This window comes from Anarhichas minor, unplaced genomic scaffold (assembly GCF_050575085.1).
Source record: "Anarhichas minor isolate MPS153535 unplaced genomic scaffold, ASM5057508v1 ptg000024l, whole genome shotgun sequence".
Lineage (NCBI taxonomy): Eukaryota > Metazoa > Chordata > Actinopteri > Perciformes > Anarhichadidae > Anarhichas > Anarhichas minor.
The window spans coordinates 15,376,489-15,396,200 of NW_027466470.1; the positions used below are offsets into that span (position 1 = coordinate 15,376,489).

The window sequence follows — 19,712 nt, forward strand, 5'->3', positions numbered from 1 at the left end:
TGGCATGAACGATGGTGCGACCAAGAAAGCAAACGGCGAACACCGACAGCGCTTGGCATTTGTAGAAAAGCATCGTTGTGTTCAAAGGGGAGAAATTATCGAGTGAACCTCGATGGTAAAGCTTTGGGGGGGAAAGTGCCGGAGAGACGATTCACTGAATGCGCTCGAAGATGTGTTGGCTGAAACGCTGACGCAGAGCCATCATCGACGCATCGCATGGCCAGAAAAACACTAAATAAAGGTGACGAACAATCTAAAAACTAAATATGTTCAAATGTTCACCCACTGAATAGCTGCCACTCATATAATCACCTCAGTATATTTCGGGCTAAGCCCACAGCTGAAAGTCTCTCTGCAACATCTGGATATGCTAATCCATTTGACAGTAACTCCTAAGTGTACTTTAATGTGCCCCTTATTTATTATGCACTTAGCGGTTTTATCGATGCCGTCCAGCAAATCGTAAACACAGAACGGCTTATTCCTTGGATACAAGTAAACAGGCGCCCAGGACATCGACCAGTCCGCGTAGAAGCACTGAACAATGAGCCGAAGATTAATCGTGAAGGTGGGAGGGGACATTAGAACAAGAGGACCCTGTTGATGTTTCAGGACCAGGGACAGCGCTCAACACCCACTGAGGGAAACAATGGAGGGGCGCTGTCCGAGGTGCTGACACAACCACAAATTACATTTGTTAGATGGCAAAAGGACCAAGATGTTCCATATTAAATATTAATACCAGTGTACATTAAGGGGTCAAGTCAGGGCTTTCCTTAAAAGGCTGCAATGGCTTGGTAGACAGCCGTTCAGTCCGATTCTGTAAGCGCTGACTCGGTCAAACTGATACAGACCTCGGCACAGAAGTGGCACTCACAATAGCAAGAAGCAAATAGGCTTTTCCCCCCCAGAAAATAAAATACAAATATAACATGCAAGAGTTAAGTGACCAACAAACCACCATTTTCTTCCTGGCACAGACAGCATTTTATATTGCTGCATACACCTCACAATGATTCATCAAAAATGTGATACATGACGAGTAGGCTGCGGGTAGTAATGGAGGGAAGTGCTCTCCATTAGCATGTCTGATTTTCTCCTCAGATCAAAATAGCTGGTATCATGTTAGATGAGTCTTTACAGTAGATGTTAAAAGGTTGCATTGTGCGTGTATTTGTGTGAAAATACACAAAGGACACAATGCATCCTTTTGACATCAACTTCTGCTGCTTTGGGTATAATGACTGTAAGTGCTTAAAACCCAATGCTAATTACATTGCTTGCTAAAGGCATATCAAGTTCTCAGCAAAGAACTAAGGATGCTGGATTTGGTAAATATCAGATATCAAATTGAGAGAATTGTAACGCTTGTGTTTTGTGCAGAGCAGGTGAAACAAAAACAAGTTAATGTCAAATATTTATTGGGGAAAAACCTGACTTCCTTTCAGGGAAGGTGGCATGTCAAATGATGTGCTTAATCTCTGCATTCACAGGGTTTCATCCAATATGTTTTGTCCCTTACAAGGCAACGATAACCGTCTCCACTGTGCTATGCCGAGTCTCAGGTGGTCCTGTTCTTTGGTGAAAGTACCATTTTGGAGTCTGATGGCCTGGTGTCAGTCTTAATGGATGGCAGCAGAGTAACGGGTCCCAGCTGGACACGGCACTCTGTAAAACAAAATCAGTCAAAAATGTTAAAGGGTTTATTTCAGTTATTTGAATAACTGGGCGTTAATAAACAAGTCTATACAAGAACAATTCAGGAACTTAACCTTTAAAAAAATATATATATTGTGCTCACCAACTGTATATAATGTTAGTATTAAACAGTACTGTATTAAACAGCCACTGTAAAACCATTTAGTTTGCATTGAGGACTTGCAGGAAAAAAGGGAATTTTTCATTGTCGGTGGTTAAAAAGTTTGGGCCTTAAAACTTGCCAAAATGTGAGACATGTCCATGAAGTTAATCTAAAATGCATACAAATTGATTTTATGGAAAAAGACAAACCATATGAAAATCAGTGAACGTTCCATCTGTTGCACTCACCTGGCTTGTACTCGGCACTTCTCTTCATCAATCCAGAGGAGGATCGCTGAGGTTTGCCGTATTGACTCTGGGGCTTTCCTGGCCAAAAACGGAAATAAGTGGCAGGGCGTTGTTCAAGTCTGTCCTCCGGTGAGGGCAATGCTTGGGTGCCGATGGTATTTTTAAGGGGTTCTGTGTGCAGAGGCTCCTCACCCCGATGGGAGATATCACAGCTTCTACATGCCTGGTCGTTCCCATCAATTGAGCTCCATCTGAATAAAGGAGGTGATGTTCAAAACTTAGAGAACTCACGTCTGTGAAATTAGCGAGGTCATTCATAGCGCATTTTATTGACAGGGGAACAGTTTGGGACGCCATGGCATTCAAAGAGGTACAAGTTTAATCCATATTTTCTGACAATACGGCAATAGGGAGAACGGACCATGCATCATTAGTATAATACCTGTTTTCAATTAACGAGCAGGCCCTGTTGTGAGAGCTGACAGATAACGCAGCTGGAACAGCCTTCAGGTAGCAGGTAATGTAGACCTGTGGGAGAGACAATCAAGCGCTTCGTTAAAGGTGCCATGTATATTAAACAGCATAATCCAACTAATGCTAGTTTAACACCGTTCTACTTAAAAAAATAAATAAAGGAAAATTAACGAACCTGACTGCTGGGCTCCTGGTAGAATCTGAAGGCATCAATTTGAAACCTCAGCTTGTGCTCCTCAACTCTTGGCAGGAAACGGGATTTGGAGTTCGTCAGGTAAGCATCAGCAAGACATCTGTTGGGGCAGCAAACAGTTGAGAATAAGGACAATTTGCACTAGAACAATCTTGGTGGTGGGGTTTAAGATTTGGTTGTGGAGCTCACCCGTGATTCTCAATAAAGTCATATCTTAATGTAGCCTCTGCGTTAGGTGTAGCTGTGGCAACACAGTTTTCAACATATACTCGCAGGGGGACGTGATTACCGACGACAGCAGAAGCTTCCAAATGAATGGGGTCACCCAGGAAGTAAGAAGAGAATCCCCTCTGAAACTGCCAATCATCTGTGAAGATGAAAAATCCAAACCAATTCTGAAATTCGGTTGCACGACAGGCATCAAAGAGAAGCACAACATCTTTAAAAATGCCACAGAAAACTATTCAGAAAACTCTTGACAATAGAAAATATGCTCCAATTATATCCTTCTAGTACCAGTCATGAGTAGCAGATTGAAGTTTATACGATCTTCTGCCGAGACCCTGGAGACAGATGGAACCCAGGTGGGTTGCACGGAAATGGGAGCAACAGCATACCTCCTGAAAATAGACAGTTACAGCTACATTTTGAGATCAATTCTTAGCATCGTTTAAATGCCCAAGAAGGCCATATGCAACCATACAAATCCAAACAGCTGGTTCCAACAGTACAAAAGGACTACTGAATTAAATACATGACTTACTTTTCATAATGACATTGAACTGGAATAGTTGCTGCATCCAGTCGAAGCAGACCATCAGATGAAGGTTCAGGTGAGTAGACCAGAACATTAGAATAGATGATCTTGTCTTCTGTCGACTGAAAGCAACAATGTTAGTCTTTTCAGAACGTATACATATACACAGCAAAGACGGGCTTTTAATCCTAAAGTCACTGAACACCGACTTTCTACAAGTTCACTCGAAGCTGCATTAGCATACAAAGTAGGAACACTTACAGAGAGTTCAGCTCCACAATCCCTCAGGGAGGCCTGGATGGTGAATTCCGCCTCGCCCGATGGGACCGCTCCGCATGCACTCCCTTCACTCAATAGGTCCGAGCCCAGGCGCAGATGTCTGACGTCCACCTGGAGGCCCGTATCAAACATGTCAGCCTGCACCACAACCCGCATCGTGTTGGGGTGGCAGTTGACCACGACAGGTCGAGGCCGCGCGCTGAGCCCCGCGCTTTGCTGCCGTTTGCCCGCAGTCAACCGAGGCTGGAAGTAACCGCGAGTCCTGCTCAGGATGTTGGAGTTTCTTCGGACGCTGGAGCCTCCGCTGGACACTAACCGGACTTCTGTTAGTGTGGACACTGAGATGAGGACGATAAGCCACCAACGGGAACCGTTGCAGTCCATTCTTTGCTTCGGGCAGGTTTGGAAGCAGTCGTCTTGCAGTGTGTGGAGCCACGGCTTTAAGTGGCCAATCAACCTCAAACACACCTGGTAGCAGGGTTTGACTGATTACAATCCAGTTTCTTCTGCTGCTTCTTCTTCTTCTTCTTCTTTTGTTTTTAATGGCGGTTGGTGCATTTTAGGTGCATTACCGCCACCCACTAATCTGGAGTGTGGACTCCAAAGTAATTCTCTAATACGAAAACCAAACAAACAAACACAAAATAAACAAAATAAAATAAAACAAAATAAAATAAATATAATTCTCAAATTCTATTCACTAGTCTTGTTGACTCCAAAAACTCCAAAAGAGGCTTCCAACACTCTTCACCAAAGCTTTCCTTTAATATATCAGTTATATTCTCCTCTCCCAACTCTCTTAGACCACTTTTTAATACTTCTCTCTCTGCCTCGTACCTCTGGCATGACACTAAAACATGGTCCACAGTTTCCTCTTCATCACAAAATTCACACATTCCATTTTTATGTTTTCCAATAATACAGAGGGAACTGTTAAGACCAGTATGTCCATTCCTTAATCTTGTCATTACCCTCTCCTCTTTTCTATTTCGTCCACTAGGCCCTGCACTCCCAACCAATGGTTTATTTTTATTTTAAACAGATATCGTCCTTTGCTCCCTTTATTCCATTCAGTCTGCCATATCTTTTTGATTTGTCCCTTAATCACCACTTTAGCTTCTGACTTACTTATATTAAATTTAACAATATTTCTCCCACTCTTCAAAGCCTTTTTTGCTGCTTTATCCGCCTTCTCATTGCCATCGACTCCAACATGGGCAGGGACCCACACAAATTTAACCGCTATCCGCATTTGATGGATTCTGAATAGTGCTTGTAATATTTCATACAGTAAATCCTCTCTGCATCTGGAGTGGCACAATTTCAAACTCGTCAGTACACAATCCAGTTTCACTGCGCATGTCTGTTAACAATGACTTGAAACGTGTCAACTTCGAAGTGTTAAGTCATTTTTAGTTCGTGTAAGTATTCACAAACATTAGATGACTTCATATGTACGCATTTTGGTAGCATGGTCCTTTGACTAAGCCATAGGCTACATGCTATAAGCTATTTTGTTCCACTCGGTGGCGCTACAATTGCATATCATTTTATCTCCGTCGACACGGTGTGAATTAATCTAACTTTAAATGGAGTAAATGTGGAGTAATATTTGTGTTTTTAGTTTTGCTTTGTGGTTTGTCCAAATTACATAGAAAAAAAACTACAAATATGACTGATATAAATGTCATTGTCATATTTAAAGGATTTTAATTTATTATTATAAAAACATTTTATATATATATATATATATATATATATAATTTTTTTGTTTTGTTGGGAGGTTGTTGGAGCTGTACAAAGAGGAAGTTAATTTTAGGAAGTTAAAAAGCAAAAAAAAAAACGATGTTCAGATTCTACTAAAAAGATGCTGAATTGAGCATCAGCCAGAGATAAGGCAGCAAATTACACAGCTCTTTGTAGAAAATATGCAAATACAACATGCTTTATAGGTAAGTGCATTAATAATACAGCTGTTTACACAACATTTCAGTGTTTTTGTTTTACCACCTTTTAGTTATGGTATAAGTGCAGGAAATGGTCTCCCCCACGAAAGAGCGTTTTTTTCTCCCTTTTGTTTCCCACCACCTCTGAAACCAAACCAACACCCTTGTGTGTAGTGTAGTACAGAGACACGCAGCTTTTATGGGCTCCTTGCTGGTCATTCAGTATTTCATACATATTTTGTATTCTTATGAATTAACAAAGTATTGATGATTTGAACACATTTCTGCTTGTGTGGTGGGCTTTGTGAAATAGGATTAGCAGTATGATAAGTGTTTTGCTCAGAGTGAGCACTGTGCTAAAATATATTATTCTTGTTATCATCGTCACATGTATTCCGATGTCCTGTCTCTCCTTTGTCTGACACTCATCAAGTTTTTCTCACACGTTTTGAACGTCATAGGTCTCTCTCAACCTCAGCAGCCACAAAGGAACGCAAATTGAAACGAAAAGCTATATTTCACTTTCAGTGAGGTTTTCAAAACAGCATTATACGAAAACAAAGCGGCCAACAATAGCAACTGAAAGTTGAGCTGATGTGAACACAAATCAGTTCATTTATTGGAACCATCACATTTGTAAACATGTTCAACAGAGAGTTTCACATCCCTCTGAACATCAAAAGACTTTTGACTGTCACCTGATAGTTGATAGTAAGTTGATTATTGACACTGGACTTTCCATTTGAAGTGTAAACAAACACTGCATTGCGTTTTGTCAGCATAATTCTCAGAAAGCTCAAAGCTGGTGGTTACAGGAAAATACAGTCGGTGGATAGTAGTCCACTGTTCAAAGGAAATCCCATTTTTAGGGATTGAAAACCATCATTAATGAGAACTACCAATTAGAGCAAATTCAGATATTCCTGTAAATCATATTGTTGTTTTGTGGCTGCAATAGATATGTATCAAGAGAGAAAGTCCAATGACTGACTTTGAACCATATTTATTCGCGTTGACTATGAAATGTTGTTGTCAAAGAGTATATTATCACACAGTAACACATTTTCTGAAATGTAAGTGAAGACAAGTGAATAAATGAATGATGAGTAAGCAGGATTTATGCAGGATAAATAAGTTTATTTATTTGGTGATTCTTGGAACCAATTGAATAACACAACAATAAATAGTTTCAAATAATATCATCATTGATAAATAAATAACATATAGTCTGTAAATACACTTTATAAATAAGTACTTTAACACATCATCTTGAAATATAAGTTACATGACTACGTCAATAATAAATATGTGCTCTTAAAAAGGGATAAAGTAGACTGGAGTGTTTTTTACATTATTTCAATGTAACATGAACAGTTACTGTAGCTTGTGTGATCTATGTGTGAAGAAACTACTCTATCCGTTGGAGCTCTATGTCTCATTTAGTGTGATCACCAGAGTTCATGTATGAAATGGCTCGGTTTATTGTGATGCTGCGCACCCGGAAGCCCTTCAGCACTTTGCAGAGGCTCAGTCTTTCTTCGTAGGTGCTTTCACGCTCTGCAGCAGCCTTAAAGAGAAACACAGAGGAATCATGAAGTCATTTATTTAGCTTATTTATTCTAAATATGACTGTTTAATTTAAAGTCTGAATTCTCTTTTCAATCTTTGATTCCTTAACAAACAGAAAAAGAAGGACACATTTTTTTAGCTCTGTGGGGGAATTATCTTAAATCCTGGTTATGACGTGAATTAAGAGATCTCTTACCTCCATTGAGGCCAGGTCCGTTGGCAGAGACCAAGTGAAGCAGTTCTGTTGAGAGCAAATGTCTTTCATGAGCAATTCAATGTTTCACAAGATATGGCTATTCATCTAAACTCTGGGAGTTGATTGCGGTCATTCAGTTATCTCTTAATATCGGTGAGTGTTGTGTAAAATTGTACCTCCATGATCTCTCTGAGCCTGAACAGAACAGTTGGACCCAGTAAACTGTCAGGGTCCGGCTGAGCGGCGAGGAATTTATAGTAGTGATGCAGATCCTCCCCAATGTTTGTCAGACATGACTCCTGGAAGGAAAAACAGCAAAGACAATTGTCAAGACAACATAGAGAGTGTATATACACTCACTGTACAATCGAATGTAGCCCTGTTGTGACATCCATTGTTTTGAAGCTCATAATGTTCAGTTTTTGTTGATACTGTCAGAAATGTGTAAATCCAATGAGATGTTTATTATTGAGGTCATACATTACATCGAGAGGTGTTTCTATTTTTGGTACTATTTGCATACTGGACATTAGAAACACCTCATCTTATTCTTATTCAGTCCTGTACAACACTATCTCTAACTGACCTACAGAGGCTAAAACATACACCCCTGATTAACACCGATACGACCGTTAGAAATTAAACATTATAGGCGTTATAAAAGTACACTAAATGGCAAAAATATTTGTCGGATTGCATTAGATGATCTAGGTGTACCTAATAAAGTGGACATTGAGTGTACATATAAACGGTTGTTTCTTCCTAATTTAATGTCTACATTTAAAAGTCTGACAACGATAATTCATCGGCTTTTTAATTAAAAGAAGAAAATATGTGTTCTTAATACATTTTTCACAGAGTCGGAGCACAACAACCTACCTGATCAAATTCTGACTTGACTGTTCCTGAGCATGTTGATTCCTGTGGGACAAACAAAGTTCAATTTGAGGTAATGCAGCGATGCAGCCACAAAATATACATGGACATGAATACGTTTTTTATAGTTTTTAACAATACTAATAACTTTCATTTGGAGAATTTTTGCCTTGTCTCAAATTTGAAATACATACATAAAATAAAATCATTCAAAACAAAACGTTATTTTCATTCTACCTTTGGTGCACACACAGATGGCGTGTTGGTCTCTAGGTTCAGCTCCACACTCTGATTGATGCAGTCGATTCCAGTGAACAGTTTATTCTAGCACATGGGAAGATTATGTTTTGAACCTTAATTAAATAAAATACACATTAAGGATCACATTGTATAAGTAAATTGAGTTTTGTTGGCATACCTGTGTGAGTGTGTCAGTGATGTTCTGGAGAAGCATCTGTGCGTATACAACACAGGATTCAGTCAGCGGTCCTTTACGCATCACTGGCACAGACTGGCTGACCTGAGGACAGGTGAGCATGAGGAGCAGCAGGACAGGAGTGAAGTCTGACAAAAAAAACAACAACAGAGTTAAAATATAGTAAAACTACAGTTTCAACTACTTTGTTGCGAAAAGAAAATACTGTTCAGTCAGGTTTACATAATACTCACAGAGCTTGACGAGAGGCATCTTGGATAAGACTTCTGATTCTTCAGTGTAACTGATTCAACTCAGACATCCTTAAGTGTTTTATACCCAAGCTGATGCAGGGGTTTTCCTCAACATACAGCAGTGTGTTCACACCGAACTGTAAATTGGAATTGTACAGCCAAGGTTGTGTAATTTTCCCCCATAGCACCAAATGCTTTGGTGAAACTGGAATTAACACAGAGAGTGATGAGTAATTGAGCTTCACTCTGGTTACTCAACTGTTTACTGTTGACATTTCAAGAGTGAAAGCATTATGTTGTATGCTATTTCACACTGTAATCCTGCACACTCATGCCTAACATCTGTTCAATATCTGTCATGTCCAGTGTATCAATAATCACAAACAAAACATACTTAATTCTATTCAAGTGCCAGACAGAAAAAAACCACATCAATTGACTTCAACGTCTAGTACGATCTGATAGAAGTTAAAAATGCCTTTTATTAGATAGGGATTCTTTTTTTAAATCAATTAATTATATATGATTTTTTTTTCATTTAAAACAGTGTTTGTTTAATAAGATAACCAGAATGTCATGTCATGTTTTCCATATATGTATAAAATGTGCTTTATTCATTTTTTTGTGAAAAAAATAGAAATATTTCTTGCTATTTGACATCAAAGTTTAAGAAATCTATTTTCCAAACAATTAAAAAATTCTGGGCAGCCATCTGAGGTGGAAATTATGCATTGCTTCTTGCACAGTAGTTCAAGCGAGTTGAAGTATGTGTAAAACGTTAATTTAAAAAAAACAAGTTGTTTCAGTTATATTTTAATACTGATTATAGTAATAATCCAATAGTAGTTCATTTGGATCAACTGATTAGTGTAACTGATGGGACTATTTCTGTCCCCGCAGTCAAGAGTTGTTCCCCTTTTGCTTGTGGTAATCCTCCATAAAAAACTCAGTTACATAAGTGTCAACACAAGTGTGAATGAGCAGAGAAACTCGACTGCACTTCTGCAACTCTGAGGTTGAATTATGTGAATGAGAGCTGACTCGATATGCTTTCCCAAGCATCACTCGATGAATCAATTTCCATGTTAGTTTTGTAATGATTTAGTTTTACAGGGAACGAACACCGAAATGCAAATGAACTCTCATGAAAACCATCCAAATATAAACAAAGGTCACACACTTGAAACATTTATTACTGGAGTTTTGATTTTACAATCATCATACATTACATTTATCACTGAAGCATATTAGAAAAGAAAGTTTGACTTTGTGTTAAATAACATTCTTAAAAAGCTGAGAGTGAAAACACTTACAGACAACAAGGCATGTTCTTCATCCTTTTAATAAAGTATCTTTTAACATTTACATACAGGACGTCCATAAATCCTCTGAACAGATAAATTATATATGTTTAGGCTGTGATTTATTCATATATTTTTTTTTTCTTGTTTACCCTTTTTAAGCATTAGTAAATTGGGCACAACAAAAACGACTTTGCATATTTTTTTTATTTAGGGGCTGTCATGCCTCCACTTTTGCTTTTTTTTTTTCTATCCCTATGTATTAACCAGTAAAATCTTTTTAAACCATTTCATGTCATTTTGTGTATTTTACCGAGTACATAAAGGCATTTGACAAATACAAATTTGTCGAAATGAAGTTCAAAATGTTGAATACAGCTCTGTAATGCATCTTTAAAGCAGGTGGAAACTGTAGCAGCAATCCAAATGACAAGACCTCAGTGAAGCTGCTACAGCACTTGAACACCACTGTGAAGCTAAGCTGCAAATCTGCTCAGTGTTCATCATCTTCTATTTGCAACAGCTCAGGGAGTAGTAGGTGTGTAATAGTGAATTTCAGTGATCAACAGCAGTGACACAGTGCCCCTAGTAAAAGTAATGATAAATAGGTGAAGAGAGCATGTCTACAGATGAACTGATCAATCTCTTGATATATACAAACAAAAGACAAAGTGCAGTCAGGTGTGGCCCCTAGAAGTCGTCAGACAACGGAGAAACAAGGCGTGCAGGTGCTCTCTCTATCCCAGAATTAACATGAGTGTACCGTGCAAAATCATGAAGAGGTAAATCAGGGTTAGGGAATGCAATTACGTTGAGAGGATTTCCCCCTAGCTCTATAAAATATATGGCATGAGTAATCAGGCTGAGTGAAAGGGAAAAGCCTGCAAAAAACTCAACAGTGTCCACAGCGATCACTCAGCTTCTTTTAGATGTCCTCTGACCTTTGACAACATTCTGTGGCGCATTACATTTATGTCTGTGTGTCAACACTGGGTACATGGTATTTTCATTTCTCCGGAAAACAGTCAGCACAGATGGAGTTTCATTGGTAACACTGGTGACGGTCCACGGAGCAGGAGGTAAGATGGCGTGCAGACGGAGTCCTTTATTTAGAGATAGCTTTCTCTGCCTGGTGCCGCTGATGGCTGTGAGCGTGCCTGTCGCAATAGAGACAGGTAGTACGTTAGAGCGGTGGAGAATTTGACAGATATTTTCAGATAGAAAGACACAGAACAGAGAGAGGTGAGAGAAAAGGGTGATTCACCTGGTGAGGTCCTCTATGTCCACCAGCATGGCGTCCTGCTCCACATGCAGCTCGTCCCTCATCAACAGCAACTGCACCAGCTCTCCATTTAGGCCTGTGTTCAGTTGATGGACGTGATTAGTTTTTAAATTCTGATATCGTAAAGAAACATGTTTTTTCCCACAGGTATGGACAGGTATGTTTGTATCATGTGTGTGTATGTGCATCTGCGTGTTTGATCCACTCACTCTGAATTTGTGAGTGTAAGTCATTTGTGATGACCTGCAGCTGTCCTAGACTCATGTCCCTCATGTCCCCTCGCCTCAGATTCCTCTTCATCAGGCCCTCGCTGATGTGGGGCAGATGGGGAAGCTGCATATGTAAACACACATGGACAGGAAATTACTGAAAGTCAAAATGTGCAAAAAACGGACCAGAATTTGAATAAATACTGAAACTGTTTTATTGGATATTAGTCAAAGTCAACTTAATCTATCTGGGTTTGCAAATGTCAAAATCTTTTGTTCATAGTATCGGGGTTTTTCTCCTGGTCACACACACAGTTATAAAAACTGACTGACCTTCTATTCAGCGAATGCAAGTCCCTTATGTCATTTTAATTGTGTTTACTGTAACAGCACGTTATAGTAAGTCATTCGATTTCCACTCTTTTTCCCCCCCTTCACATATGGTTATTTTATTGTCCTGGATCATCTCCTAAACAAGTATTTTTCAAAAGAACAGGAAGACAAAGAACTTTCTTTTTCTCTTTCTCTCAATGACTAACCAAGTCAGCCACGGGTGAACGTCTGTGCAGTTGGATTTGCCTCTCCACCTCCACCTGCATACGGGCCATGGGTCGGGCCAGAGCCAGAGCCACCCGGGCCTCCTCCTGCAGCCTCCGCTGCACCCGCCAGAACCCCCCGCAGTCATCTAGCGGGTCTGAGTCCTCCTCCGCCGTGTCCCGGTCCGATAGCGATGAGCTCTGCTTGCTCTGGCGACAAAGAAGTGTAATTGATATCGTGAGGTGACAGCCAAAACGTTCTCACAAGTCGTTACTCCAAAGCAGTGAAAAGAGGGAGAAACACACATGCAGCACGTGCACAAAAGCACAGAGACTATAGCAGTTGTGCATACCACAGGTGACAGCGGTGTGTCCAGACTGGTCTCCGTCCTGCTGTCCTCAGCATCGCTGTCTTTGTCGCTGCTGCTGTCATTGACAAAACACACCTGCAGGTTCACCCCAGTCTGCAGCCTGAGAGGAAAAACACAAAGAGTGAGAGAGGTAATGTTAATTTTTAGTTAGAGACACTAGAAATGTCTTATGGAGAGAGAGAGAGGGAAATTACTGATTGATTGTTCTGATTTTGTTTACAAGCAAACCCAATTTGAATGACATAAATCACATTAGGTTTGTATTTTTCTTCTTAACAAGGTGATCCGAAAAGACATTTTAACAGAATTGATACGATTATGAAGAGGGAAAAGGGTAAAGGCCAGGAGATATTTGGACACTAAAATGAATAACAAACAACACATTTAATTAACCATTTTAATTTGCAAAAGAAGCTAAACTATCATCAAAAGGTGTGGCAGCTCTCTATACTCATCTGTACATCACGTGCCAGATTCAACGGGGAATCAGCCGGATTGTTTTGTATGAAGAGCACTGCTGTGTCTTTTTAATCACAAGACAAAAGGTGACTGTTAACTCTCACTCCCGTTTAACACACTACATATTATTTCAAGAAAAGCCCATCGTTTTTTAAGATGCTCAACAAGTGGTCATGGGAATAATGACAGGGAGGGGTGATCAATAGCAAATACAATTCAGCAAAAAAGATAAATTGATGTGGAATAATGTCAAAATTATTATTGCTAATAAGGACATCCCTGTCCATATACTTTTGGTCTGAGGGTGTCTTTCATGGTTTGGGCGAGGCCCCTTCACTCTAATTACGGGGGAATCTTAACCCTACAGCATATAATTTAATGTTATGACACAATAGTGTGCTTCCGACTTTGTCGCCTAACAGTTTGGGGAGAATCCTGTCATGTTTCAACATAAATGAGCTCACAGCCAACCCCATCCAGCATCTTTATAGCGTCAGGATCAACTGGAGCCTCGACTGCAATCCTGTGCTTATCGCCCAAATGTTAGGGCCCAACCTGACATCACCGATGCTAATGTGGCAATCCCTGAAGCGTCGTTCCAAAACCTTGTAGAATGCTATCCCAGAAGACTGGAGGATGTTATAGCAGCATATCTATGCTAATGATTTTGAAATGATACGTCAAACAAGTGCACATGGGCTGTGTTTCAGTGTCCACGCACTTTTGGCCACAGAGTGCAGTGACGTCAGTAATGTCTCATTCTGTGACCTAATCGAGGTGGACCAAAAGCAATGCAATGCTTTCATGAAACAAATTAAGCCACAAACATAACATCAGGCTGTCCGCAGCAGTTGCACCTCGACCTCAGCTTTTCCAGGAGCTCAAATAACTCAGTTCCAGATTATGATACTCTGACTGAAAGAACCTAACAACCCAAAGTAACCGACCCCTTACACCGGGATGAGAACAATAACTACTTCACAATTGTGCTGGAATTTCCACTCCAACCTAAAGTTCAGAAGGTGCACCCTCACCTCCACGAGCGATCACATGACTCCAATTCCACCTATCACAGCGGCGCACTTATATCAGGCGTCACTTCTTCTTTCAGGAGCATTTAGGCCACAGACAGAACTTCACTTCCTCAAACAGCAGCCAGTAGCATAGGGGGGCGGCCCCCGTCATTTGACGTAAACGCTCCCTCTAGTGAAAAAAATCAAGTCACTGGAGGTCAACGCTGGCATGAAAAGAAAGCAGAGTGGTGCTGTGTAGTGGCTTTTGTTAACCAGCTTGTGTCTGATGTAATGCAACTCCACTGCGTGTGTGTGCATGCCCCCAAAACCTCAATTTCAAATGTGAAATACCAATTCTGTGGGAAGATAATTTCGTAGTTTGTTTTCATCTGTCATAAACCTATAATTAGTCACTGCATGCTTGCCCTGTCTGTCAGATTGCGGCCCTTTTGGTTTCACCTGTCTTCTGTAATATAAAGTGCATTTATGTGGTCATGTTTCAACTGTTTGTGCTGATTGCATGCTGGTGTCTTCTATGATATGATTTTATGTTGTCAATTTGTAAATGCTTGTAGGCCTACTCCTCTAAGCCTTTTATCCTGTTCAGCTCTTGAGAGCGTGTTTTGCTTTCGCCTGTTCTAATTGATCTGATATACATTTTGTGTTTCATTTGTTGTTTTAATGGAAACATTTTAACATCAGGCCGAGGGACAGCAGTTGAAAATGAGCCTTTTGTCAAACGCTGCACATTTACAGTGATGTTGATCGATATACATCGTCCTCGAGAATAAATAAATAGATAAATATTGGAATTGGAATTGTCTCGAAGACTTAAATATACAAATATTTTTAGATAAATCTATAACTTTAACTTTATTTTTATTCCATGACACAATGCTGTACAGGCGATTAGCAAACTAAAATAAATAGAAAAACAGTAAATTGATGGAAGACTAATGCACACAACTTTTCTGAATGATCATATATATCATAAATACTACTAAAACTAAAAATGATAATAATAAAAAATCTATAATATGATTTCTCCCACCAACTGCTACAAAAAACATTACATGTCAACAGAACAATTTTTCACATATATATATATATTTATATATATATGAAATGATTTCTATATATATATAATGGGAGATATCTAATTTTGGAATTAAACACTTAACCGTGAGAATTTTGTTAAAATCTGTCTGACGGCATCGCCAAGTTTCTGTCTCAGCAACTTATCACGCAACAGAGGTTGACCACTGTGCCACTTCCGCTGCGCCTTCTCTTTCCATATACCACTTCCATTGTTCTGCTGCTGTAAATTGTTACGTCCAATGTCAGTTCCTTTGGAATGACTGACAGCACTGTGGCTTTCAGGAAAACCTCTCGTTTTTTGTTCGGCATGTCTGTCTGTTATGTTAATCACTTGTTCTCTTCCTCTGTTTGTTGCTAACATAAACACAGACAAACGGGATAAATCCACTTACAGTATTTACTCAACCTTCTGTTATTGCACAAAGATGCACCGTCTACTACATGACTCACTGTTTCTAAACGGACTTCAGCAAAAGACCTGCTGTCATTTACTGTATTTGCACACGACACCTATAAACCAACGAGCCAATCCAATAAGTTTTATCTTTCTGATTTGTGTGTTTTGGGGCTCATAGTTCTTAGTTAGTAGATGAAGCTGAATAACTGAATAGCTTCCTCCCCTGGCTGTTAAATAACCGATCATATCTGCCATGTAGACAGAGTTCAAGCTGTTGCAGATGCTACAAAGCTGTCCTCTCAGAACCATGTCAACTTTCCAAGAGCTATGAAAAACAGCACAGGTCTGCTTGTGTTTCTTCGATAATCAAAAGCGTTTTTAAATATTTTTCTAGATTAAGAAGTAAGAGAATTGCCTCAACATTATAAAAGAGCACAATCAAATTCATCAAATGTGGAGAAATATTCATTGGACAGTGACGCTTCTAAAGACAGTGTGTGTGTGCTACATACATGCACTAATATACACACAAAAGAGGGTCAGACGGATATCGTTTGGTTTGCCAACATGATGTGCAGGTATATAATTAAAAGCCTTGTCATAACGTCTATATGAGAAGGTTCCTTACATAGGCAACACGTGAAGTCTACAAAACCTGATATTAAGTTGTGTATTCAGTCTTAGAAATACATTAATAACGTTGTCTGTGTATGAATAATTAATTCAACGTAGGGCGTATCTCACTGTTTCCCAGCTATCCATCCAAGAATAACTTCTGGAAGAACATCTAAAGACCTCAAGTGTCAGCTGTGAGAAGCTAAGACACAAATATATTGCTGCCAGCCTTCAGAAGCCTTCATTGATCAAACCCTAATAGACTCTCTCTCTCACACACACACACACACACACACACACACACACACACACACACACACACACACACACACACACACACACTGGATCTAAACCCACCGGGAGGACAGGCCATTCTTGCTGCAGCTGGTGTAGATGACTGGCTCGTCGTCATAGAAACTGCCAAAGGCAAGTTTCTGCCTGATGGACTCTCTCTCGTTCCTCTGGGCCTGCCAGAAAAAAAAAAGAGGAAAATACATGAATATGAAGAATATTATTAAGAGTGCTGCTAATGCTTTAGTTCCATCAGAGCGGGACACACTCGCGAGAAGAGATATTAAGCTGAGTGTGTAGAATGCTATTTAAATTAAGGCTATGAATACATGTATTATACCAAATTATAATGCACTTTCTGGTTGAGAGGAGGAGGAGGAGGAGGAAGGACAAATAGGGATTACGTAGGCAAAGGTATGGAAAGAAGGGAGCAAAATCATGTAATCCAATTTCCTGCCGCTCACACTGATAACCTAGCTGTGGGCTCACATGTGGCATTGCATAAATATACTAACGAAGCTTAGCTAACACATTTATAATCAGTTCCTTCTCTACTACTCTATCATAAGCTTAGATAACAGGTACAGACATCCCTCCTTACATAACACTTGTTTCCGTCTCTAAATAATCAGCTAACCCTAAAAATATCAGGTCTGAATCATCGGTACAAAACTGTTTCATCCCACCATACACAGAAAACTGAATATCCTGGTCCTCCTGTTACACAAGCGCTACGATAAATACTGGACTGCATTTGCAATTAAAAAGGCACATCTGGCCGATCCAGATGGTCTGATTTCCTCCCACAGTTCAGAGACATGCAGATCATGTAAAATGGAAACTCTCAAATTTGCATTTGTTATAGACTGACAACTTGTCCATCCTGGGACAAACTGCAGCCCCCATAGGGATAAACAAATGCATTCATTTGGTAGCTTCCATTGTCATCAACAGAGCCCAAAAGCCAAAAAATAAACTATTGAGTAAGTTTTATTTTTCTTTCTATTTCCAGGTTACCAGACCTAAACAAGAAAAGAATATCCATACTGTTTATGTGTGTTACATGCCATTAAAGTAATTCTAACCTAATACAGCAATCTTTATGGTCTTTGGTTAATATTTGCAACCACAGGACTATAATTGATGTAAGACATCAATAACGTTAACAATATCTTTTGTAATAGTTAAAAATGCTGTGCCATCCACCTCGTGCTGATGATTAAACACTGCATCATTCTGCTCTGTTTGCCAACTTCCTGTATGTAGTTAATCTCTCCACAATCATTTTCTCTCCTCTCCTCCTGTTTTGTTCTTTTCGACCAGAAACGTTGTTTTACTTCTCAGCATCTAGAAGTTTCACTGTCCTCATTTTCATTTTGTCCCCTTTCCTCCTCCTCCTCCCCCTTTTCCTTCTTTTTACGTCGTACCCTGAATCGTTTTATCCCTTTCAATGTATCTCAGCTTCCAGTGTAGCTGCTCCTAATTTAATTTTTGTCAACTAAGAATATTTTTAGGTCATTTGAGCTGTATGAGTTGTTTCTGGTACACCAATCCAAATCCAAGTCTTGAAGTCTCTCAGTTTTTGTCTTTAAATACTGAACAAAATGTTGCAGCATGCCATGATTTTCAATTTTGGCACCATACGGAAAGTGTTTTAATATTGTGGGATTGTGCCAAGTGCCCATATGTCCCAATAATGCATACTGTGTGAGTGTGTGTGTGTGCCTGTTACACACTGCCATTGAATACCACCTATATGTCAATATTCTCTCTCTACCTAAAAAACAGCCCAACACCCTCTCTCCTTTCTTGTGACGCATCATGAGGCTGTGATGTATAAGAGCATCACAGCTGAACGCCTTCCCTCTCCCAACCAACGCTCTGCCTCCTGCTCGTCAGACAGCCGGTTCAGATGTCCTCCTTAACAGCCGACTGTCTACACACACACACACACACACACACACACACACACACACACACACACAACCTATTTTACACTCCCAGAAGAGGGAACGTGGTAGAGGAAAAGCACTTCATGGTTGCTGTAAATGATGGAGAATGATTTCATTTGTGGAACGGTACAAAGCACGTTACATGATTACACACGTATCCATCAAATGAGCGATTTCAAATTTGACCGAGGACATGTAAAAACACAGAGAAACCCAGGTGAAGATCACACATGAGCACACCCACGTCACCTCACAATCACGCTCACCCATTATGTGTGACTCATCTACAGCAGCTCGCCTGCGATGGATACCCATCATGTGTACCTGTGAATATTATCCTACACCCTCAGAATCACTAACACATACAAACATCAAAATCCACACACCTGGTAAACGCGTTTCTCCTGGTGCACCATCCTTCAGCGCATCGTACTGAAACAGCCGCCCTGCCCTTCTCTACACTGCAGTGAAGCTAGACCCGGGAGACCCTCTCATATACTGCAGCTCCGTGCAGGAGAGTAAGGGAGGGAGGGTGGAGAGAGCAGTGAGGGGAAGGGGAGGGGAGGCAGCAGAGAGAGGAGGGAGGGATCGTGGGGATGTGGGAGCAGGAGAGGAAAGAGTGGGAAGAGACGGAAGCAGAGAAGGAGAGAGAAATGGAAGGGAGAGGGAGGGGAGAGGCAGAGCTGCTCAGTGCTCTCCTGATCTGTTATCTGTTCCTCCATCTTCCTCCCTTGCTTTCCTTCTCCTTGCTTCTCCTCTTCATCTTTCTTTTGAATCAAAGCTGCTAGAAATCTGTGCCCTGATAAGAGGAGACAGGTCTAAAAAGATTACAGAAATAAGGGCACATGGCTGGTGGTGTATGATGTGGTGGGCTAAAGGTCCAGGCTAAACATAGCATGATAAATGAGACTGCAACACTGGAAAACAATAAGAGCTCCTTTAATAAATGTCAGCTCTTTTGAGCAGCCCCGACATGGCGTCTGCGTCTGCTCGTTGACCCAAAGCGGAGCCATGCATTTGTAATTGCACGTTATCCGTTTGTTTTGCCTCCTTAAGGAGTCTCCTCCAGCCCCATTCCACATCACAGATTCGAGCGTGCTGAGCCGTAAGAGAGACAAAGAATCACAGGGGAGTACGTGCCCACACGTGCGAAAAGAGAAAACACACACACACACACACA

At 40.3% G+C, this 19,712-nt stretch overlaps 3 protein-coding genes across 4 annotated transcripts; all 3 read right to left on the bottom strand.

Annotated features, from left to right (window-relative positions):
• Positions 1-1,561: 1,561 nt before the first annotated feature.
• Positions 1,562-4,752, bottom strand: LOC142956678 (zona pellucida sperm-binding protein 3-like). Its single transcript, XM_076098390.1, has 8 exons — positions 3,735-4,752; positions 3,480-3,595; positions 3,233-3,336; positions 2,906-3,083; positions 2,699-2,816; positions 2,492-2,577; positions 2,050-2,300; positions 1,562-1,668 (listed from the first exon to the last, which is right to left on the bottom strand). The coding sequence occupies exons 1-8, from the start codon at positions 4,134-4,136 to the stop codon at positions 1,562-1,564; spliced, it is 1,362 nt and encodes a 453-aa protein (XP_075954505.1). The 5' UTR covers positions 4,137-4,752.
• A 2,381-nt stretch (positions 4,753-7,133) lies between these two features.
• On the bottom strand, positions 7,134-9,027 carry LOC142956604 (interleukin-12 subunit alpha-like). Its single transcript, XM_076098262.1, has 7 exons — positions 9,009-9,027; positions 8,758-8,903; positions 8,577-8,663; positions 8,343-8,384; positions 7,640-7,762; positions 7,464-7,508; positions 7,134-7,265 (listed from the first exon to the last, which is right to left on the bottom strand). The coding sequence occupies exons 1-7, from the start codon at positions 9,025-9,027 to the stop codon at positions 7,134-7,136; spliced, it is 594 nt and encodes a 197-aa protein (XP_075954377.1).
• A 2,387-nt stretch (positions 9,028-11,414) lies between these two features.
• LOC142956601 (schwannomin-interacting protein 1-like) lies at positions 11,415-18,948 on the bottom strand. 2 transcript variants are annotated; one of them, XM_076098260.1, is made up of 7 exons: positions 18,919-18,948; positions 16,647-16,756; positions 12,690-12,807; positions 12,340-12,546; positions 11,801-11,924; positions 11,574-11,667; positions 11,415-11,466 (listed from the first exon to the last, which is right to left on the bottom strand). In XM_076098260.1, the coding sequence occupies exons 1-7, from the start codon at positions 18,946-18,948 to the stop codon at positions 11,415-11,417; spliced, it is 735 nt and encodes a 244-aa protein (XP_075954375.1). The 2 variants fall into 2 exon arrangements, with proteins under 2 accessions (XP_075954375.1, XP_075954376.1); XM_076098261.1 differs by lacking the exon at positions 12,340-12,546.
• Positions 18,949-19,712: the final 764 nt, after the last annotated feature.